The sequence below is a fragment of the Schistocerca americana genome, chromosome 3, assembly GCF_021461395.2.
Source record: "Schistocerca americana isolate TAMUIC-IGC-003095 chromosome 3, iqSchAmer2.1, whole genome shotgun sequence".
In the NCBI taxonomy this organism is placed as follows: Eukaryota; Metazoa; Arthropoda; class Insecta; order Orthoptera; family Acrididae; genus Schistocerca; species Schistocerca americana.
Genome location: NC_060121.1, coordinates 414,811,023 through 414,835,027, shown reverse-complemented (window position 1 = coordinate 414,835,027; position 24,005 = coordinate 414,811,023). Strand labels below are relative to the sequence as shown.

Sequence of the window (24,005 nt, the reverse complement as noted above, 5' to 3'; positions counted from 1 at the left end):
AGAAACTGCTTGTGAGGAACGGTGTCAAAAGCTTCTGGAAATCTACAAATGTGGAATCAACTTTCTCTACCTTGCCGATACCACTCACCATTTCGTCCGAATAAAGAGGCTTTTGTGTTTTACATCACCGACATTTTCCGAAGAAATCCTGGTTATGTGTCACTAGAACGTTTTCTTCGATTTGTTCCACAATGGAACACAGTATATATTCAAAAATCCTACTAAGATTCGATGTCAATGATATGGGTCTATTGTTCAGGAAATTCTTTATACTTACTTTCATACCTATTTGTGAGACCTGTGCAACTTTCTCTAGGCTTTAGGTACGGATATTCCATTGAAAGAGTGGTTGTACGTGATTGTCAGAAAATGAAGCTATTTCTTCAGGATAATCTGAAAGAATCCTAACTGACATAAATCTTGCACTGGAAGCTTTTCTTTATTAAGTGGCTTAAGCTGCTTCGATAGGCCAAGAGTATCTACACTACAACTGTTGTTCTGGGGCGTATTTTATACACACTGGATATCAATTGATGTTATCTTAACGCAATTTTTATGAAGTTATGGATCAAAGTAGGCGGGTGATACCGAGAACTTCAGTATTTGCTACGCCGAGGCAGCGCCGTCAAATAGAAATGTTTCCGTTCCCTCTTAGTATTATAAACAAAACTGCCATGTATTCGTGTGTTCAACGACCCTTCATCACTTTATCCTTCTTTTGCGCCGTAAAGTGGCTGAACTTGCACTGAATAATTTTACAGGCGCATCTGTTTCAAAGCAAGATGTAAATTTCAGTAGCACCCCCATGAACCATAGACCTTGCCGTTGGTGGGGAGGCTTGCGTGCCTCAGCGATACAGATAGCCGTACCATAGGTGCAACCACAACGGAGGGGTATCTGTTGAGAGGCCAAACGTGTGGTTCCTGAAGAGGGGCAGCAGCCTTTTCAGTAGTTGCAGGGGCAACAGTCTGGATGATTGACTGATCTGGCCTTGTAACACTAACCAAAACGATCTTGCTGTGCTGGTACTGCGAACGGCTGAAAGCAAGGGGAAACTACAGCAGTAATTTTTCCCAAGGGCATGCAGCATTACTCTGTGGTTAAATGTTGATGGCGTCCTCTTGGGAAAAATATTGGATAGGTTAAAGGTAGATATAGTGGGAAGCAGTAAAGTTCGGTGGCAGGAGGAACGAGACTTTTGGTCAGGTGAATACAGGGTTATAAATACACTCCTGGAAATGGAAAAAAGAACACATTGACACCGGTGTGTCAGACCCACCATACTTGCTCCGGACACTGCGAGAGGGCTGTACAAGCAATGATCACACGCGCGGCACAGCGGACACACCAGGAGCCGCGGTGTTGGCCGTCGAATGGCTCTAGCTGCGCAGCATTTGTGCACCGCCGCCGTCAGTGTCAGCCAGTTTGCCGTGGCATACGGAGCTCCATCGCAGTCTTTAACACTGGTAGCATGCCGCGACAGCGTGGACGTGAACCGTATGTGCAGTTGACGGACTTTGAGCGAGGGCGTATAGTGGGCATGCGGGAGGCCGGGTGGACGTACCGCCGAATTGCTCAACACGTGGGGCGTGAAGTCTCCACAGTACATCGATGTTGTCGCCAGTGGTCGGCGGAAGGTGCACGTGCCCGTCGACCTGGGACCGGACCGCAACGACGCACGGATGCACGCCAAGACCGTAGGATCCTACGCAGTGCCGTAGGGGACCGCACCGCCACTTCCCAGCAAATTAGGGACACTGTTGCTCCTGGGGTATCGGCGAGGACCATTCGCAACCGTCTCCATGAAGCTGGGCTACGGTCCCGCACACCGTTAGGCCGTCTTCCGCTCACGCCCCAACATCGTGCAGCCCGCCTCCAGTGGTGTCGCAACAGGCGTGAATGGAGGGACGAATGGAGACGTGTCGTCTTCAGCGATGAGAGTCGCTTCTGCCTTGGTGCCAATGATGGTCGTATGCGTGTTTGGCGCCGTGCAGGTGAGCGCCACAATCAGGACTGCATACGACCGAGGCACACAGGGCCAACACCCGGCATCATGGTGTGGGGAGCGATCTCCTACACTGGCCGTACACCACTGGTGATCGTCGAGGGGACACTGAATAGTGCACGGTACATCCAAACCGTCATCGAACCCATCGTTCTACCATTCCTAGACCGGCAAGGGAACTTGCTGTTCCAACAGGACAATGCACGTCCGCATGTATCCCGTGCCACCCAACGTGCTCTAGAAGGTGTAAGTCAACTACCCTGGCCAGCAAGATCTCCAGATCTGTCCCCCATTGAGCATGTTTGGGACTGGATGAAGCGTCGTCTCACGCGGTCTGCACGTCCAGCACGAACGCTGGTCCAACTGAGGCGCCAGGTGGAAATGGCATGGCAAGCCGTTCCACAGGACTACATCCAGCATCTCTACGATCGTCTCCATGGGAGAATAGCAGCCTGCATTGCTGCGAAAGGTGGATATACACTGTACTAATGCCGACATTGTGCATGCTCTGTTGCCTGTGTCTATGTGCCTGTGGTTCTGTCAGTGTGATCATGTGATGTATCTGACCCCAGGAATGTGTCAATAAAGTTTCCCCTTCCTGGGACAATGAATTCACGGTGTTCTTATTTCAATTTCCAGGAGTGTACAAAATCAAATAGGGGTAATGCAGGAGTAGGTTTAATAATGAATAAAAAATAGGAGTGCGGTTCAAATGGCTCTGAGCACTATGCGACTTAACTTCTGAGGTCATCAGTCGCCTAGAACTTAGAACTAATTAAACCTAACTAACCTAAGGACATCACACACATCCATGCCCGAGGAAGGATTCGAACCTGCGACAGTAGCGGTTTCTCGGTTCCAGAATGTAGCACCTAGAACCGCACGGCCACTCCGGTCGGCTAGGAGTGCGGATAAACTACTACAAACAGCATAGTGAACGCATTATTGAGGCCAAGATAGACACGAAGCCCACGCTTACTACAGTAGTACAAGTTTATATGCAAACTAGCTCTGCAGATGACGAAGAAATTGAAGAAAGGTATGATGAGATAAAAGAAATTATTCAGATGGTGAAGGGAGACGAAAATTTAATAGTCATGGGTGACTGGAATTCGATAGCAGGAAAAGGAAGAGAAGGAAACGTAGTAGGTGAATATGGATTGTGGATAAGCAATGAAAGAGGAAGCCACCTGGTAGAATTTTGCACAGAGCATAACTTAATCATAGCTAACACTTGGTTCAAGAATCATAATAGAAGGCTGTATACATGGAAGAAGCCTGGAGATGCTGACAGGTTTCAGATAGACTATATAGTAGTAAGACAGAGATCTAGGAACCAGGTTTTAAATTGTAAGGCATTTCCAGGGGCAGATGTGGACTCTGACCACAATCTATTGGTTATGAACTGTAGATTAAAACTGAAGAAACTGCAAAAAGGTGGGAGTTTAAGGAAATGGAACCTGGATAAACTGACTAAACCAGAGGTTGTACAGAGTTTCAGGGAGAGCATAAGGGAACAATTGACAAGAATTGGGGAAAGAAATACAGTAGAAGAAGAATGAGTAGCTTTGAGGGATGAAGTAGTGAAGGCAGCAGAAGATCAAGTAGGTAAAAAGACGAGGGATAGTAGAAATTCTTGGGTGACAGAAGAAATATTGGATTTAATTGATGAAAGGAGAAAATATAAAAATGCAGCAAATGAAGCAGGCAAAAAGGAATACAAACGTCTTAAAAATGAGATCAACAGGAAGTGCAAAATGGCTAAGCAGGCATGGCTAGAGGAAAAATGTAAGGATGTAGAGGCTTATCTCACTAGGGGTAAGATAGATACTGAAGAACTGGAGAAGAATGGCCAGCTGCCATTTCTGGATGTACTAGTCCAGAGGAAAGCAGATGGATCAATTGGCCACAGTGTGTACCGAAAACCAACACACACTGATTTATATCTGCAAGCCAGCAGTTGTCACCACCCTGCACAGAAGAATGGGGTTCTGAAGACTTTGGTCCACAGAGCACGTGCCCTATCAGACCAAGAGAATCTACCCATAGAGATAGAACGTCTCAAAACAGTTTTCTCCAAGAATGGATACACGGACAGACAAATTGATAGGGCACTCCGACCAGCCACTATACCACAGGTTCCTGAAGAAGACCAAGATGAAGCAAAGAAGGTGGCATATCTGCCCTATGCTGGCTCTATTTCTGCCAGAATCAGTAGGATCCTGCGTAAACACAATATCAAGGGTGTTTTCTGTACATCCAACAAGATCGGGGGACTGCTGGGGAGTGTCAAAGACGACCTGGGGTTACGAAAACCAGGGATTTACAATATACCTTGTCAATGTGGCATGTCCTGCATTGGCCAGACGACAAGAACTGTGGAGATCAGGTGCAAAGAACATCTGAGGCACACTAGATTAAGACAGGTGACTAAGTCAGCCATTGCTGAACACTGTCTACAACTAGATCATACCATGAAGTATGAGGATACCAAGATTCTAGCACAAACACCCAGATTTTGGGACAGTGTTATAAGAGAATCGATTGAGATTAAAATGGCTGACGATCTTGTGAATCGTGACACAGGGTACCAGCTAAGCAGAGCCTGGGATCCGGCTCTGGAATTGTTAAAGGAGCAACGGGGCCAGCTGCAACACTACACAAACAGAAGAACCAGAGACATGGAGATGGTAAACGAGCCCCTGATGGACTGCCAGGAGCACCAGACCGAAGATGGAATACTCAGAACTGGGACTGATGGGCGCGGACCGCAGAGGGAACATCCAGAGCCGCAGCGGACGAAAAACGGAGCGGCAACGCTCCAACAGGACGTGGTGAGCGGGCGCGGACCGCAGGGGGAACTACTGGTACCCCAGACCGTAGATGAAACCCCCAGGAGCGGGTTTGGTGGGCGCGGACCGCAGAGGGAACACCTAGAACCGCAGCGGACGGAAAACGGAGCAGCGACGCTCCAGCAGGTCGCAGGGAATGGGCGCGGACCACAGAGGAAGCGCCTGCAGCCGTTGGTGGAGGGGGAAGGCCATAGGCATATGTACTGGACCAGGTCCACTCGAGGAGCAGTCTCAGGTCGCACCTGATGAAGGTCTCGAGCTACGTGACCGAAATATCGTGCAAGTACGACGCTGATATCCGGCAGAACACCCGACAACCCAACATGTCAAGATAGATACTGCCTAGAGGAAAATTAAAGAGACCTTTGGAGAAAAGAGAACCACTTGTATGAATATCAAGAGCTCAGATGGAAACCCAGTTCTAAGCAAAGAAGGGAAAGCACAAAGGTGGAAGGAGTATATAGAGGGTCTATACAAGGGCGAGATACTTCAGGGCAATATTATGGAAATGGAAGAGGATGTAGATGAAGATGAAATGGGAGATATGATACTGCGTGAAGAGTTTGACACAACATTGAAAGACCTAAGCCGAAACTAGGCCCCGGGAGCAGACAACATTCCATTAGAACTACTGATAGCCTTGGGAGAGCCAGCCCTGATAAAACACTACCATCTGGTGAGCAAAATGTATGAGACAGCTGAAATACCCTCAGACTTCAAGAAGAATATAATAATTCCTATCCCAAAGAAAGCAGGTGTTGACAGATGTGAAAATTACCTAACTATCAGTTTAATAAGTTACAGCTGCAAAATACTAACGCGAATTCCTTACAGACGAATGGAAAAACTGGTAGAAGCCGATCTCGGGGAAGATCAGTTTGGATTCCGTAGAAATATTGGAACACGTGAGGCAATACTGACCTTACGACTTATCTTAGAAGCTAGATTAAGAAAAGGCAAATCTACGTTTCTAGCATTTGTAGACTTAGAGAAAGCTTTTGACAATGTTGACTGGAATACTCTCTTCCAAATTCTGAAGGTGGCAGGGGTAAAATACAGGGAGCGAAAGGCTATTTACAACTTGTACAGAAACCAGATGGCAGTTATAAGAGTCGAGGGACATGAAAGGGAATCAGTGGTTGGGAAGGGAGTGAGACAGGGTTGTAGCCTCTCCCCGATGTTATTCAATCTGTATATTGAGCAAGCAGTAAAGGAAACAAAAGAAAAATTCAGAGTAGGTATTAAAATCCATGGAGAAGAAATAAAAACTTTAAGGCTCGCCGATGACATTGTAATTCTGTCAGACACAGCAAAGGACTTGGAAGAGCAGTTGAACGGAATGGACATTGACTTGAAAGGAGGATATAAGATGAACATCAACAAAAGCAAAACGAGGATAATGCAATGTATTTGAGTTAACTCGGGTGATGCTGAGAGAATTAGATTAGGGAATGAGACACTTAAAGTAGTAAATGTGTTTTGCTATTTGGGGAGCAAAATAACTGATGATGGTCGAAGTAGAGAGGATATAAAATACAGACTGGCAATGGCAAGGAAGGCGTTTCTGAAGAAGAGAAATTTGTTAACATCGAGTATAGATTTAAGTGTCAGGAAATCGTTTCTGAAAGTATTTGTATGGAGTGTAGCCATGTATGGGAGTAAAACATGGACGATAAATAGTTTGGACAAAAAGAGAATAGAAGCTTTCGAAATGCGGTGCTACAGAAGAATGCTGGAGATGAGATGGGTAGATCATACACTCCTGGAAATGGAAAAAAGAACACATTGACACCGGTGTGTCAGACCCACCATACTTGCTCCGGACACTGCGAGAGGGCTGTACAAGCAATGATCACACGCACGGCACAGCGGACACACCAGGAACCGCGGTGTTGGCCGTCGAATGGCGCTAGCTGCGCAGCATTTGTGCACCGCCGCCGTCAGTGTCAGCCAGTTTGCCGTGGTATACGGAGCTCAATCGCAGTCTTTAACACTGGTAGCGTGGACGTGAACCGTATGTGCAGTTGACGGACTTTGAGCGAGGGCGTATAGTGGGCATGCGGGAGGCCGGGTGGACGTACCGCCGAATTGCTCAACACGTGGGGCGTGAGGTCTCCACAGTACATCGATATTGTCGCCAGTGGTCGGCGGAAGGTGCACGTGCCCGTCGACTTGGGACCGGACCGCAGCGACGCACGGATGCACGCCAAGACCGTAGGATCCTACGCAGTGCCGTAGGGGACCGCACCGCCACTTCCCAGCAAATTAGGGACACTGTAGCTCCTGGGGTATCGGCGAGGACCATTCGCAACCGTCTCCATGAAGCTGGGCTACGGTCCCGCACACCGTTAGGCCGTCTTCTGCTCACGCCCCAACATCGTGCAGCCCGCCTCCAGTGGTGTCGCGACAGGCGTGAATGGAGGGACGAATGGAGACGTGTCGTCTTCAGCGATGAGAGTCGCTTCTGCCTTGGTGCCAATGATGGTCGTATGCGTGTTTGGCGCCGTGCAGGTGAGCGCCACAATCAGGACTGCATACGACCGAGGCACACAGGGCCAACATCCGGCATCATGGTGTGGGGAGCGATCTCCTACACTGGCCGTACACCACTGGTGATCGTCGAGGGGACACTGAATAGTGCACGGTACATCCAAACCGTCATCGAACCCATCGTTCTACCATTCCTAGACCGGCAAGGGAACTTGCTGTTCCAACAGGACAATGCACGTCCGCATGTATCCAGTGCCACCCAACGTGCTCTAGAAGGTGTAAGTCAACTACCCTGGCCAGCAAGATCTCCGGATCTGTCCTCCATTGAGCATGTTTGGGACTGGATGAAGCGTCGTCTCACGCGGTCTGCACGTCCAGCACGAACGCTGGTCCAACTGAGGCGCCAGGTGGAAATGGCATGGCAAGCCGTTCCACAGGACTACATCCAGCATCTCTACGATCGTCTCCGTGGGAGAATAGCAGCCTGCATTGCTGCGAAAGGTGGATATACACTGTACTAGTGCCGACATTGTGCATGCTCTGTTGCCTGTGTCTATGTGCCTGTGGTTCTGTCAGTGTGATCATGTGATGTATCTGACCCCAGGAATGTGTCAATAAAGTTTCCCCTTCCTGGGACAATGAATTCACGGTGTTCTTATTTCAATTTCCAGGAGTGTATAACTAATGAGGAAGTATTGAATAGAATTGGGGAGAAGAGAAGTTTGTGGCACAACTTGACTAGAAGAAGGATCGGTTGGTAGGACTTGTTCTGAGGCATCAAGAGTTCGCCAGTTTAGTATTGGAGGGCAGAGTGGAGGGTAAAAATCGTAGAGGGAGACCAAGAGATGAATACACTAAGCAGATTCAGAAGGATGTAGGCTGCAGTACGTACTGGGAGATGAAGCAGCTTGCACAGGATAGAGTAGCGTGGAGAGCTGCATCGAACCAGTCTCAGGACTGAAGACCACAAAAAGCACCAACGTATATTGTCAAAAATTTATTCGTCAAGTAAAGCATATGTTTGACATTAGTAGCCTTCTCTTAACCAAGAATTCCCTTTTGCCATTGCTAATCTGATTTTCATATCCCCCTTGCTTCGTCCGTCATGGGCTATTTTACTACCTAGGAAGCAGAATTCGTTAACCTCATCTACTTCGTGGTCACCAATTCTGATGATAAATTTCTTGCTGTTCTCATTTATTCTGCTTCTCACTACTTTGTCTTCCTTCCAGTTATTCCGAATCCATATACTGTACTTATTAGACTGTTCATTCCCTTCTAGAGATCCTGTAATTCTTCTTCAGACAATGAGAAATTCAGCCTTCAGTTGCAAGGTAAATTTTTTTTTGTTTACCTAGGTTTAAATGCCAGTAATGGTATCTTCTTCAGAACAAAAATTAAATTATTTTGAGGTCCAAACGTTGGCCATGTCACAGATTAAAACTAATACAGAATAAAGTTTCCTTGTTGCTTACGTGTGACCCTTATTCCTGGCCCGGCGTAGCTCCGTCTACGATTTTCTTATTATTTCTAGTATTGACAGACATAATCTTATGATTATACGTCTTTATTTTGTATTAGCTTTAATCTGACATGGCCAACGTTTGGCCCTCAAAATAATTTAATTTTTGTTCTGAAGAAGATACCATTATTGGATCGAAACCGAGGTAACCTAAAAAAAAATTACCTTGCAACTGAAGGTTGAATTTCTTATTTTCTGAACAATTCAAGGTTGCTGAAGTGCTGCATTATGTTAAAGATTTGCAAATTCTTCTTCCCTTTCACTGAGGACGGCAATGTCATAAGAGAATCTTATCATTAATATCCTTTCAACTTGAATTTTAATCCCATTCTTGAAGCTTTCTTTTACTTTCGCCATGATTCTTCGATGCGTAGATTAAGCAATAGGGGCCAAAGACTACATCCCCATGTTGTACCCTTTTTAATCTGAGCACTTCGTTCTTTCTCTTACACTTTCATTGTTCCCCCTTGGTTCTTAACATATTGTATATTATCCGTCTTTCCCTGTAGCTTACCCATATTTTTTCACAAATTCGAACATCTTGCACCATTTTATATAGTAGAACGCTTTTTCCAGATCGACAAATCCTATGAACGTGTCTTGATTTTTCTTCAGTCTCGTTTTCATTATCATCCGCAAAGTCAGAACTGTCTCTTTGGTGTCTGTACTTCTCCTAAAGCCAAGCTGATTGTCATCTAACAGTGCCTTAGTATTCTTTTCCGTCCTTCTGTAAATTATTGTCGTACATTACCAGCCGTTGAATAGTTCGAATATCCCACCGCCAACTTCAGTTGATTTATGTACTCTTGGAAGAACATGTGTTTAATCAGTACGTGCCCAAACACATTAACCGATGCTTCTATCTGATTCACTCTCAATTCCTCACACTGCTTAAGAATAAGCACGCCTTGGACAAGGGTGTATTCAACGGGCTGCTTTAATTGCAGAAAGACATCCCGAACAAAGAGGTTGAAACCAAGGAGATACATTGAGCTAGAATAAAATGTCAAAAACGTTGGGTTGGTAAGACACAAACTGACAGGCCACTAACCCAAAAACAAATCAACATTAAATGTCTTCTGCCTCAAAAATACTTCGGAATAGAGCATATATTCACTACTGGCCATTAAATTTGCTACACCACGAAGATGACGAGCTACAGACGCGAAATTTAACCGACAGGAAGAAGATGCTGTGATATGCAAATGATTAGCTTTTCAGAGCATTCACACAAGGTTGGCGCCGCTGGCGACACCTACAACGTGCTGACATGAGGAACGTTTCCAGCCGATTTCTCTTACACAAACAGCAGTTGACCGACGTTGCCTGGTGAAACGTTGTTGTGATGCCTCGTGTAAGGAGGAGAAATGCGTACCATCACGTTTCCGACTTTGATGAAGGTCGGATTGTAGCCCATCGCGATTGCGGTCTATCGTATCGTGACATTGCTGCTCGCGTTGGTCGAGATCCAATGACTGTTAGCAGAATATGGAATCGGTGGGTTCAGGAGGGTAATACGGAACGCAGTGCTGGATCCCAACGGCCTCGTATCACTAGCAGTCGAGATGACAGGCATCTTATCCGAATGGCTGTAACGGATCGTGCAACCACGTCTCGATCCCTCAGTCAACAGATGGGGACTTTTGCAAGACAACAACCATCTGCACGAACAGTTCGACGACGTCTGCAGCAGCATGGACTATCAGCTCGGAGACCATTGCTGCGGTTACCCTTGACACTGCATCACAGACAGGAACGCCTGCGATGGTGTACTGAACGACGAACCTGGGTGCACGAATGGCAAACCTTATTTTTTCGGATGAATCCAGGTTCTGTTTACAGCATCATGATGATCGCATCCGTGTTTGGTGACATCATGGTGAACGCACATTGGAAGCGTGTATTCGTCATCGCCATACTGGCGCATCACCCGGCGTCATGGTACGGGGTGCCATTGGTTACACGTCTCGGTCACCTCTTGTTCGCATTGACGGCACTTTGAACAGTGGACGTTACATTTCAGATGTGTTACGAGCCGTGGCTCTACCCTACATTCGATCCCTACGAAACCCAACATTTCAGCCGGATAATGCACGACCGCATGTTGCAGGTCCTGTACGGGCTTTTCTGGATAGAGAAAATGTTCGATTGCTGCCCTGTTCAGCACATTCACCAGATCTCTCGCCAATTGAAAACGTCTGGTCAAAAGTGGCCGAGCAACTGGCTCGTCACATTACGCCAGTCACTACTCTTGATGAACTGTTGTATCGTGTTGAAGCTGCATGGGCAGCTGTACCTTTACACGCCATCCAAGCTGTGTTTGACTCAATGCCCAGACGTATGAAGGCCGTTATTACGGCCAGAGGTGGTTGTTCTGGGTACTGATTTCTCAGGATCTATGCACCAAAACTGCGTGAAAATGTAATCACATGTCAGTTCCAGTATGATAATTTGTCCAATGAATACCCGTTTATCATCTGCATCTTCTTGGTGTAGCAATTTTAATGGCCGGTAGTGTACATACAATGTTTCTTGCTTGAAATAATGTTGCCGTTATATCACCGAATACTGACTATTCTACTGGGACACCCTATGTACTGCACGTCCGTTCTCTGTTTACTTGACCATCAGTCGTGTGCCTTACTCCCTGTGTGTTCAGCATGGACCTGCACCCGTCCCGCGAGATGGTGGCGTCCGGGCAGCGCGCGGGCCGCAGCCGCAAGACGCAAGCGCACATCCGCATCTGGAGCACCGAGACGCTGCTGACGCTCTACGTGTTCGGCATGGGCGAACTCGAGGTGGCCGCTTCCGCCGTCGCCTTCTCGCAGCTCGTGAGTATAGCTTAGAATAGCGCAGTGCGAAACTTCCTGGCAGATTGAAGCCGTGTGCCGGACCGAGACTCGAACTCGACACACAGTTTTAATTTGCCAGAATGTTTCATATCAGCGCACACTCCGCTGCAGTGTGGAAATCTCATTCTAGTACAGTGTGATTCCACAGCATCAGCAGCAGCAGTGACCTTCACACGTCACACGCTACCACACCCTGCTTTGTCTCTATGCGTTGGAGGACAAGTGTGGTGGTGCGGAAGGGGGGGGGGGGGAGGGACGAGCTGTATTTAAGGCCATAAGCCTTAATGTAGATTGTTAACAGCACGTTAATCGAACGACAGGTGTTCAAAACATCAGAATGTTGCTCAGTGAGAAGACATGTAAATGTAGACAGAACAATAAAATTCACTATTTCATCATTTCCCCGCATATGAGGGGTAGTCATAAAGTTTTAATTATCACCTCGAGACAAAAGCCGCGAGCAAAAATGTTGGTGATGGTCTTAATCCTTCCCGCAAGTTCATCCTTCAAAGCCACAAATTTTTCCCAGGGCTGGGAGACTTCATGGTGACTTATATTCCAGAAGTCTACATTTCGACTTCTCACGAAACGTTCAACCTCGAAAATCATGCCTTCATTCTGCTAATGGCTGCCACTCAGTATTGTCCTGCATTCTGTAAGGAACCATTCACCAAATAAAATATACTGTGAAACTTCCTGGCAGGTAAAAACTGTGTGCCAGACCGAGATTCTAAGTCTAGGCGCCGGCGGGTATGGCCGAGCGGTCCTAGGCGCTTCAGTCTGGAACCGCGCGACCGCTACGGTCGCATGTTCGAATCCTGCCTCGGGCATGGATGTGTGTGATGCCCTTACGTTAGTTAGGTTTAAGTAGTTCTAAGTTCTAGGGTACTGATGACCTCAGCTGTTAAGTCCCATAGTGCTCAGAGCCATTTTTGAACTCCGGATCTGTGCCTTTTCGCGGGCAAGTGCTCTACTAACTGAGATCCAAGGCCCACCCTTAGACCTCTGCTTCCACCAGTACCTCATGTCCTACCTTCCAAACTTCACAGAAATTCACCTGAGAACCTTCTACTCCTGAAGAAAGGATGCTCTGGAGACATGGCTTAGCCACAGCCTCCGGATGACGAGACATGACTAGTGCTTGGGTAGTTCAGTCGGTAGAATAGTTCCCCGCGAAAGACAAAGATCCCGAGTTCGAGTCTAGGTCTAGGTCACAGTTTTAAGCTGCCAGGAATTTTACATCAGCGCACACTCTGCTGCAGAGTGAAAATTTTATTCTAGGAACGCCCCTAAGCTGGGCCTAAGTAATGTCTCCGTAAAATCCTTTCTTCCAGATGTACTATTCCTGTAAGTTCCACAGGAGAACTTCTGTGAAGTCTGGAAGGTAGGATATGAGGTACTATCGGAAGTAAAGCTGTGAGTCGTGCTAGGGTAGCTCAGTCGGTGGAGCACTTACCCGTGAAAGGCAGTCGTCTGAGTTTGAGTCTCAGTCTGGCATACGGTGTTAACCTGCCCAGAAGTTTCCTATCAGCGCACATCTGATGCGGAGATAAAATTTTGTTCTGAACATAGACTATGACTAAAAAACTAAGAAACATTCGAATCTGAAAATTCGAAGCTACAACAGCTTTCACTATAAAATGACGCCATTTTGCTCCATCCACCACGACAGCTACACAATTTTTTGACTTGACTGTTTATAGTGGAAGTTGTTTTTGCTATTGTGTTAGCGGTTTGCCGTTATGTTATCAGCTTCTTCACGTGTGTTCACATTGTGTATAGAACAGTGGGTAGATTTACATCGCTGCGTGTATCTGGTTTTACACAGCTGCACAGCTGGAAAATATGTTCCAGCACAAGTTTATGTTTAATAGGTCCTAATATCCCACGAAAGTAGCTTCGAATTTTCGGTTTTAAATGTTTATTAATTTTTTAATCATAATATGTTTTATCCTGGTAATTGATTCTTTTCTGAATGCTTGACAATGACCATTTGTCGAAACCGCAATCGCAATAAATAATACTTTCGCAATCTAAAACGGAATAACTTCATTCGAACATTTAAGCTGCTGCCTCGGATCAGGGGGAACCTTTTCGTCATACATGGGCAGTCAGCGACCTTCAAAATGTCGTAAAAGCTATGAGCAGGCAACTTTTGTCATGTTCAAAAGATGCCGAAAACTGATCCATGACTGTTTTTAATCTTTTTCCTTGATTGTGATACGCTGGTCATCGAACACCGTGTTCTTCACTTCCCTTACGATAGTTTCTGTTACTTCGTTCTTCGTCATTCAGACTCGTTGACCACAGTGGAAGATCCTATGCTACATCGCCACTGTGTCATACGATGGTCCAGTGTTGCCGCACACTTCCACAAACCTTATATATGAACTGTGCCATTTTTTTTCTGGGTTCTTCTAGTGGCATATTACGGGACAGTGGTTCCAGGGCTTCCAGTGTTTCGCAGAGCAGTAGAATTATGTATTATAATGTTTCTTAAGTATAAATAAAAGAGCATGAAACATAAGTTATGAACAACGTATTACATGGTTTTATATGTAATAAAAAAAGGTATTAGCTCTGGCCAGTTATATTAAAGAAAATATTTTACTGTCATTAAACCTGCTTGGAATGACTCTTATAGGCTTATTGGAGAAAATATTAGTCACCTCTTAAAACACCACACTGGTCGCTCAGGAGCGTTGTACACGGTGTTAAAACTGGTTCCAGGCAGACATCTGACCCACAGCCACTGACGTAAATAAAACAAGTGAAGTAATGTGTGTGTGCCATCGGTTCCATGGATACCTACAGCAACGTGTCGCTGTGGAGACGTGAACATAATGGCAGCCATCGTATTTGAGAGTCCCTATGACCATAGAGTGAATTAAGATTGCTAGATTTGATGGTGTATCAACGTCGACTGTCCAGTATGTCAACAGCGGATGGTGCACCACTTACAGGCAAGTAATACGGCGTAATACTACCCTACAAGGACTGGAAACGAGTGTGTTATCGTGTCATTGACAACCGGATTCAAATAAAACAATAATTGGTAATGTCAGTTGATGCACGTCCACCTCAGCTAGTTTCCGAGTGAAAATTGAGAAGTGAATTACATGTAATGCACGTTTCGAAGTGAGTAGCACGCAAAAGGCCAATGCTGACAGCGGCACATAAACTGCAAGCCTTCTGTGGGCCAAATAACACAAACTGGACAATAGCTGTCTGGGGGCATGTCGAATCGCTATTTGGCTTCTTTTCAAGTGATCCAAGGTGTCGAGTGCATTGACAGCTTAGCGAGACATGTAACCCGCAGTGTGAACGATGTAGTTCCGCCGGAGGTGGCTTTTTGATATTTTTGAGATGTTTTTCGTAACATGACTTGGGCTTGCTCATCCTAGTAACCATGAACGTAATCCAGGATGTTTGTCTCAAGAGTGTTGGTGACCCAATGCTGCTCTTTCTTCTACACGTTCGTGTTGAGTATACCGTGGACCCTCCCGCATTCTAAAGTGACTAAACCATGTTCACTGCATTGTACGCATACGTTTGTGGTTTGACTATATTTTATTTATTTATTTAATCGTATGGCTAGGGCCCCCCGTCGGGCAGACTGTTCGCCGGGTGCCGGTCTTTAAATTTGACACCACTTCGGCGACTTGCAGTCGATGGGGATGATAGGATGATGATGCACCCAGTCCCTGGGCGGTGAAAATTCCCCGGCCCAGCCGGGAATCCAACCAGGGCCCAGAGGATTGACAATCTGTCACGCTGATCATTCAGCTACCGTGGGCGGACGTGGTTTGACTAATATTCGGAAACCGTGTCGCATTAACCCACTAAATGACCCAATCTTGATCTCATAGAAACATGCGGGACTATTTGGAACAGCGAGTGAAAAGTAGCGATCAGCATTCCCGCAATTTGGCAGCTCTGCTGAATCTAGTCATTCCGCGTCCGTAACTGAGTTGTCAGGGCAGCTGATTGCCATTCGGAAAACCCGAGTATGATTCCTGGTACTACTAAGCATTCTTTCCGTAGTGATAAGAATGAAACGGGGTGCACTCACCCTCCTGATGCCAGTTATGGAGTTACTTGGCCGAGTAGTAGCGGCTGCAGGTCACGAAAACTGACGACCGCTGCTATAGTGGTGCGTTGACCAAATACTGCATCCAGTGCCGCTATTGGCGGAGTATGACATGGTGGCATGTCAATACAGATGGGCCAACCAAGGGCTATGGACGGAGTTTACGTTTAGTTTACGTGTACTGGATCTGATAATCGATGGGAGACCTGAAGAAACTTGCCTTCCTCGACGAATTGGGGCTATTATTAAGAGTAGAGGCTGTGCTGCACGGTTTGCCGGTTTGTCCATTGGAGGTAACTAACACTTTCTCCAGAGTGCTTAGCTATTATGTAGCGTTAGTGCTGAGCAGCAGACAGCTTCGGCTGCGACTGCGCCGCTAGTTCCCCGCTTGGCAGCCAGAGCGGGTAGTGGCGAGTGATGTGTGATCTCAGTCTTTCCCCCGGACGGCGAAGAACGGCGGCAGCTACGTCCTGGCGGTGGACGGCGGCCGCGAGCGCATCCTCTCCGTGTGGCAGTGGCAGTGGGGGCACCTGCTCGGCAAAGTCGCCGTAAGTACCGACGTGCGCTGCCCGCTTACTGCACCAAGTGTCTCGTGTTGCACGCTTTTGATGACGTTCTCTACCTCGTTCTACATCGTGGGCTCCATTGACATCGGCCATCAAGGTCACAGGTGTCAGATGCAGCACTCCAGTTCCTTCCACTCTGAATGTAGCTTAATTTGTGTATGTCAATGTAAACGAACTGCAGAAGTTCTTTGGTATTTATTTATCGTGTTGACCGATTTTCACCTTCCAGAACGAAATGTTCGCTCTGTAGCGGAGTGTGCGCTGATTTTGAAACTTTCTGGCAGATTAAAACTGAGTGGCGGACCGAGACTCGAACTCGGGACCTTTGCCTTTCGAGGGCAAGTGCTCTACCGACTGAGCTACCCAAGCACGACTCACGACCCGTCCTCTCAGCTTCAATTCCGCGCACACTCCGCAGCAGAGTGAAAATTTCATTCTGGAAACATCTCCCAGGCTGTCTCCGCAATATCCTTTCTTCCAGTAGTGCTAGTCCTGCAAGTTTCCCAGGAGAAATTCCGTGAAATTTGGAAGGTAGGAGACGAGGTACCGGCGCAATTGAAGCTGTGAGGACGGGTCGTGAGTCCTGCTTGGGTAGCTCAGTTGGTAGAGAACTTGCCCGCGAAAGGCAAAGGTCCCGAGTTCGAGGCTCGGTCCGCCACACAGTTTTAATCTGCCAGGAAGTTTCAAAATCAGCGCACACTCCGCTGCAGAGTGAAAATTTCATTCTGGAAACATCCCCCAGGCTGTGGCTAAGCCATGTCTTCGCAATATCCTTTCTTCCAGTAGTGCTAGTCCTGCAAGTTTCTCAGGAGAACTTCTATGAAGATTGGAAGGTAGGAGACGAGGTACTGGTGGAATTCAAGCTGTGAGGATGGGTCGTGACTCGTGCTTGGGTACCGCAGTTGGTAGAGCACTTGCTCGCGGAAGGCAAACGTCCCGAGTTCGAGTCTCGGTCCGGCACACAGTTTTAATCTGATAGGAAGTTTCGATTTTCACCTTGTTAGATCGTCGTAAGACAACAGCTAACCATTTACCGTGGGGGGAAAACAACTGACAAGAATGTCAGAGTGGAGCTAAGGCGATAAAACGGCAGCCATTTAGCGATAACCGTGCGGAAGTATACGCTTGGCCCTAGACATTCCTGTTATGCTTGAGAGCACTGTAACTGACTGCATTAACTGAACATAATGTTTTCAGCTGAATTGTCAGAACTAGATTAAATTTTAATTCTTGTCCACGGTGGTTGCGTTAGATGTCAATTTTCTGTGATGTTAGTAAATCCGCTTCGCTAAAATTGTAGTAATACCAGTAATTTAGTTAAATAATTAGCTGCACTGTCAAGCTGTACACCCAAACATGTTCGGTTACCAGACAAACTTCTGCGTGCTCTTCGCATATATTTCTGTAGTTTTATACGCGTTGCTCTACAATGATGATTTTCCGATCTGTGTTCGTTTGAAAAATTTTCTGGGTTTGACGTCCCCTACACTGATCTGACCTAATTGTGAGGTTGTATATCTGCATCCGGTAGTCGACAATAACGATAGGATGCCTTGATCTTTCTTTAATTTTCTATTTCTTAATTGTAAGTATCACTTGCACACTAGAAGCTACTGCTGGCCATTTTCACAATTATTATTGTTATCACTATTATTATTAAGGTCCACAATAAATTCATAAATTTCTTCTTTTATGACTCCACATGAAGGCAAGTCATGTTCAAATTTCGTCGAATAATGTGAATGGTCCTAGCAGTTCCATCCCTTATACGAAAGCAAAAACTTACGGTCAGGTGAGATCGCGCTCAGTGAGGATGTTGCCCCTGGATGTCCTTACAGAATGGTTGCATCACTCAAGGCGGGGGGGGGGGGGGGGGGGGGAGGTGTCACCATCTCAAGGATTGTCAAGAACGTCGTCCTGTTGCACATCACACAGCGAACTCTTCGTTTTCGACCACGAAATGTGTGGAAATGAACTTCCCAAGGGCAGCTGTGGTTTCATTCTCGCCTTTTGTAACATCTCCTGAGTCTTTTTGCATCGCTTCTGTTTTTTTACATGTCTCGACACCTTGCTGATTGAAGCGTTTCCTAGCGCGAGGGTTACATAGTAGGGCGACAATATTTGCATCATTACACAGGAAGGTGGTAGAACGTTCGAACCAAATTTCGAATTTCTTTCTGGCAATGGGAGAAAATTATTAGGCTTCAAAAAAGTGACATTTTAATTCTCTTACGTTGTGCAGTTTAGTGTACAGCCACGAAACCTACATCACGTTATACTACGTAACTACTCCTAGAATTTAATTGAATATAAAGAGATCGAAGAAAAAAAAGCAGAGGGAGAATAATAAAATAGGAATGAGGGTGGGATGTGGGACAGAGGAAAATTAAAGTTCCTGATTCTCTTCTAAAATATGTTCCTGTGATTATAGACATTCATCCTTGTGATTTTCTTGCTCAAAATCGATCAATTTACTGGAATGTTTAGTATGCAGCATGCCTGGTTAGTAGGATCTGGTAGTTTGGTGAAGTTTCGTCGCGCCAGTATTAGTAAATACTAACGGACACCTAGCGTCACCGGAAGTGTCACCCTGAACATTTTGTCTCTAAGAAAAAAGTTGTTCACGATGAAGTGATCTGTCACCCCTAGACGTTTGAGGCAAAGGCTTTGAAACACCTTGTGTACCCCGTCTAACGCTCCTTTCAGCACCAAGCGTATATTCCACTCATCTGTACCTTCCCTGTCTTAGACCCTATTTAATCCGAGCACTTCGTTGTTGGTCTTCCACTCTTATTGTTTCCTCTTGGCTCTTGTACATATTGCATGTTACCCGTCTTTCTCTGTAGCTTATCCATATTTTTTTCAGAATTTTGAACGCCTTGCACCATATGACATTATCGAACGCTTTTTCTAGATGGACAGATTCTACCAAAGTGTCTTTTTTTTCAGTCTTGCTCCATTATCAGTCGTAATATCAGAACTGCCTCTCTGGTGCCTTTACCTTTCCTTAAGTCTATCTGATCGTCATCTACGGAGATGTGTGTACCTAAACTCCGAAAAATGCAACTCGTGGGAAATTGAAAAAAAGTATAGGAGTCATATTAAATTGTACCTCAGAACATTGTAGAAGCATAGTCTTCACTGCGCTGCAGTTCTTCATCTTCAAGTTTCTTCTTCGCGTTCCTTTCAGCACTTCTTGTTTCTATGAGACTTGAAGAGCGAATGCTTTAGCTTCCATCACCCACAGTCTATTTCAGGTAAGCAATTGATCTTCCATGCTAGAGCCACATTTTATTGCCAATTTTGTCAATATTTAAAATGAAACTATCACTCCGTCACTGAAACATATATCACTGCACACAAAGACATATCTACACCAACTGCAGCAAAACTAAACAAAAATGAAGAAGATTATTTACAGATACTGGAAACCAGCAGTGATACCATCTTATACAATATATCCCAAATATAACCACTTGAAAAAAAACTTTTCCACTTATACATGGCGATCCCGTGAGCACCAGTGACGTCACAGCTGGCAGCTAAAGTATAAATGGCGTATCAGCAGCCCATCAACAGTCATGCTACCAGACAGTAGCCAATGACGACAGCGACAGAATTTCCTAACGAGAGTGTGCAGAAAATTGGAAAGACTATTATGAAAATTTCAATCAAACACAGTACTACATGTTAGTGGGCAGCGTGTGAATGTGTCCAGAACGAAAACGCCCATCTGTTGCTGTCGCAGCCATGTTGTGTGCACAGATAAACGTGAACCAACAACGTCGCCCTCTCCCATAGTCAACAGTCAATGATTTCGTTATTTTGATCGAGGTGTGGTCCCCACACCTTGTACAGACTTCAGTAACTCTGACGGTATGTCACCGACTACTGCAGATTAATTTGAGCTTAGATTATTTTGTACTCTGTCGAATTCTGAACCCATTACTGGATGACGTCAACATTATCTTCCTCCTTCACTTCTGTCAAACAATGGGAGACTTCCTCTCCCTTGTACTGTGTATGATGCATCAGTACAGAACTGAACAGAAATCTTCTGTGTTTTTTCTCCCTATTACCTTTAGTTAAGCGGTGTAAACAAATATTTTGCACTAGCTAAAAGCGACTCCGCTTCGCTAGGTCTTAGTTTTTAATTTGTTTTCTCAACTGGAAAAATTTGAAGTAATTATCTCATTTGTACAGCATCTAAGTTATTCGGAGTATGTTCTTATAAATTACATATATTTGGTGTGTTGCTTTCGGTGCAATGATGAGTAAGATTTGTGGTTGTCCAACACGCGATTACGCTACTTGTAGTTGTCTGTGCGAGAAACACGATTCTTTTAAATCTACTCAGCAACACTAGAATGCCTGCCCTTGCTCTTTATTGATCGTAATCTCATCATACTGGAAACTAGAGTCTTTCAAAGGTGAATGCTAGTCGATTGAAATGCTTAGAATTCGTGGTTTCCTTGTCCATTTAATACTTCCCCTTCTGTGACGTGGTTTAGAAGCTTTTTTGCAAGGGCATATCGGAAATATGGAGGGAATTTAGAGATTCTGTTAGGAAGTTCACATTTTCGTCCTGATTCAATTTTTTTCTTCTCCTGGGATAATATTATGTATTCGCCTACTTGTTTGTTGAACTAAGTCATTTTTTGTTGCCAAAATTGTTCGGTCCACAACAGTTCTTTGTTTACACAATTTCTCTCTACAAACGGATACATTTTCGATGTTTTTCCTGTTTCTTTAGCTTGCATAACTCATCGGTTAGGAAGATTTTGCTGGAGTGCAGATCACTGTGATATGTGACATTTCCAAGTTGTATTCTACAACCTTCGAGAACACTCGAGAACAATCAGCAACACTTGTCAGCACTCGAAAATATTTGTGGAAGCTGGAGAACATTATGGGACGTTTCCCCTTGAAAAATACATTGATCGAAAAAGACATATAAAGGTCTACTGACTTCCCTCAATTGCTTGCATCGACCTTGGTCGAAAATAGCAAGACACTCTGAGAGGATATTATTTAGCTCCACGAACGTTGGTTTCATTTTTTGCCTGGTTCCTTTTACGAGCCAAAATTCCACAATAAGCTGAATTTAGAACAAGATATCGTGAACATTCATGACCGGGCAGAATCATATGTCGGAATGTAGGATTGCAAGCCAAAGCAAGGGTCCGATTTCGCGTTCCACTCCGTCTCGTAGATTTACCGAGTCCAAAATGTTTGTATAATATAATAGTATGCTAAACATTAGGGAAACATCATTTAAAATTAGTGCAAATTGACAAAAAGGAGAGCTAAAGATTAACATTTTCATGAAGAGCAATACGTCAAACAAGTTGTTTGAAAAAAAAAACTAAGTTTAAAAAAAATGACGTGGCGTGTTATTAGTTTCAGAGGCTATTTCTGACACACGTAAGTGAGGTTCGTGCTCTCCAGTTACAGTAGAAATCTTAATTAACCAAACACACTAGATATTTGGACCACCAACAAAGAAAACGGGATTAAGTTTACTAATATAATCACTTAATAGTCACAAACTAAGTGGTATTCACAACAGCCTAAGTGTACTCCATACAGAAAATAATGGTGGAAAACTTGATCTATTAGAACTCAGAGTTTAACAGCCACAGTTTTTGAGCTATTTTAAAAGTTTATTTTTCCCTAAACAAACGAATACTTAATAGTACCATCATTATATAACATCTGATATTTATAAAAATTATTGCTTTACAAAAGGCATCTATGTTTAATAAATAATGTAACACCTTTGTGCCTTCCTTGAAGTACTAACACCTGTGTATATGTAGAAAGGTAGCACCTTTACGTTTTCATATACTTTGACTTGTTTTGAACTATGTTTACAACCGTCCTGTAGGACAAAAAGTGTACAGACGTTCATAGATATGTCTCCTCGTAGTGTACTTCAAAACCACATAACCACTTCTGGAGCAGTAAATAATTTTTCTATGTTGTCTTAGTTTTTAAAACTTGTATCCGAAATGTGCCACTTTGTAATTATATAACGGGCAGTGAAACGTAAACGAGCGTAAGTTATGTGATTATTATTCCAAAAGTAATAGCCTTAACTGTTAACACATTTAGTCCCACATTAGCCAATACTGTCAATGCAGTCATAGAAAAATTTTTGCGGTTGCCTCCGTAACCATGATTGTAGCTAGGCGTGCACCACTTCTTTCGTCAAGAATGTGGAAATCACATGGTGAGAGATTGGGATCGAATGAATGGTGTGTAAAGGTTTCACAGCGCAACTTCTACCGTGTACTCAAAACCACTTGGCAACGTGTGGGCGCGCATTTTGTTGGCAGGTCGTTTAGGCTATGCTGCGGCAGTTTCCCTGCGAAACCCTTACACATCTCCAAGCGCTAATAGAAAGCACTGATGCTCAAATCGTTATAGGCACTGAAAGCTGGCTAAACCCGGATATAAGCTCATCCGAGATTTTTGCGAAGAACCTAACCGTGTTCTGAAAAGATAAGCTAAACACAGTTGGCGGTGGCGTGTTTGTTGCTGTCACAAGTAGCTTAACTTGTAGCGAAATTGGATGTGAGTTAGTATGGGCAGAGGTCATTGTAGGCAACCGGAGTGAAATAATAATTGGATTCTTCTACCGATCTACCAGTTCAGATGATACAATTGCTGAAAGGTTCAAAGAAAACTTGAGTTTGATTTCAAACACGTACCCGACTCATACGATAATAGTTGGTGGTGACTTTAATTTACACTCGATATGTTGGCGAAAATACATGTTTAATTCCGGAGGTACGCATAAAATATCATCCGAAATTGTGCTCAACACATTCTCTGAAAATTATTTCTAGCAGTTAGTTCATGAGCCCACGCGAATAGTAAACGGTTGTGAAAGCACACTTGACCTGTTAGCAACAAATAATCCTGAGTTAATAACGAGCATCAAAACCGATATAGGAATTAGTGAACACAAGGTTGTCGTAGCGAAATTGAATATTGTAATCCCCAAATCCTCGAAAAGTAAGCGAAAAATATACCTATTCAAAAAGCAGATAAAAATTCACTTGACACCTTCCTGAGAGACAATCTCCACTCATTCCAAATTAATAATATAAGTATAGACCAGATGTGACTTAAATTCAAAGAAATTGTATCCGCAGTAGTCGAGAGATTTATACCAAATAAATTAACAAACGACGTAGCTGATCCTCCTTGGCACACAAAACGGGTTAGAACACTGTTGCAGAAACAATGAAACAAACGTGCCAAATTTAAACAGACGCAAAATCCCCAAGATTGGCGGTCGTTTACAGAAGCTTGAAATTTGGCGTGGAGTTCATTGCGAGATGCAGTTTCCACAACGAAACTTTGTCTCGAAACCTGGCATCTTCCATACGGCTCCGATTTCTCCCCATGTGACTTCCGAAGTTTTGGAGACCTGAAGAAAGATGTTCATAGCCGCCTGTTTGCTTCGGACGAAGAGGTGCGCCCCTGTGTTCAATCATGGTTTCGTAAGCAATGGCAAACATTTTTCCTTGAAGGCACTGACCGTCTTCTCTCACTGCGGGATAAATGTATTAACAGTTACGACAATTAGTCTACTTTTGGAATAATAATCTGCTTGTTTA

At 44.8% G+C, this 24,005-nt stretch overlaps 1 protein-coding gene and 1 non-coding gene across 2 annotated transcripts in view; one reads left to right on the top strand and one right to left on the bottom strand.

Annotated features, from left to right (window-relative positions):
* LOC124606784 (echinoderm microtubule-associated protein-like CG42247) overlaps positions 1-24,005 on the top strand; it is a 340,411-nt gene that overhangs the window by 210,499 nt on the left and 105,907 nt on the right. The window contains exons 7-8 of the mRNA XM_047138847.1: positions 11,529-11,700; positions 16,264-16,359. Of these exons, the coding sequence (XP_046994803.1) occupies positions 11,529-11,700; positions 16,264-16,359 (268 nt within the window). The remainder of the gene's footprint in view (positions 1-11,528; positions 11,701-16,263; positions 16,360-24,005) is intronic.
* Trnas-cga lies at positions 16,672-16,748 on the bottom strand. The gene has a single exon. It is a non-coding gene; the product is annotated as a tRNA-Ser (tRNA).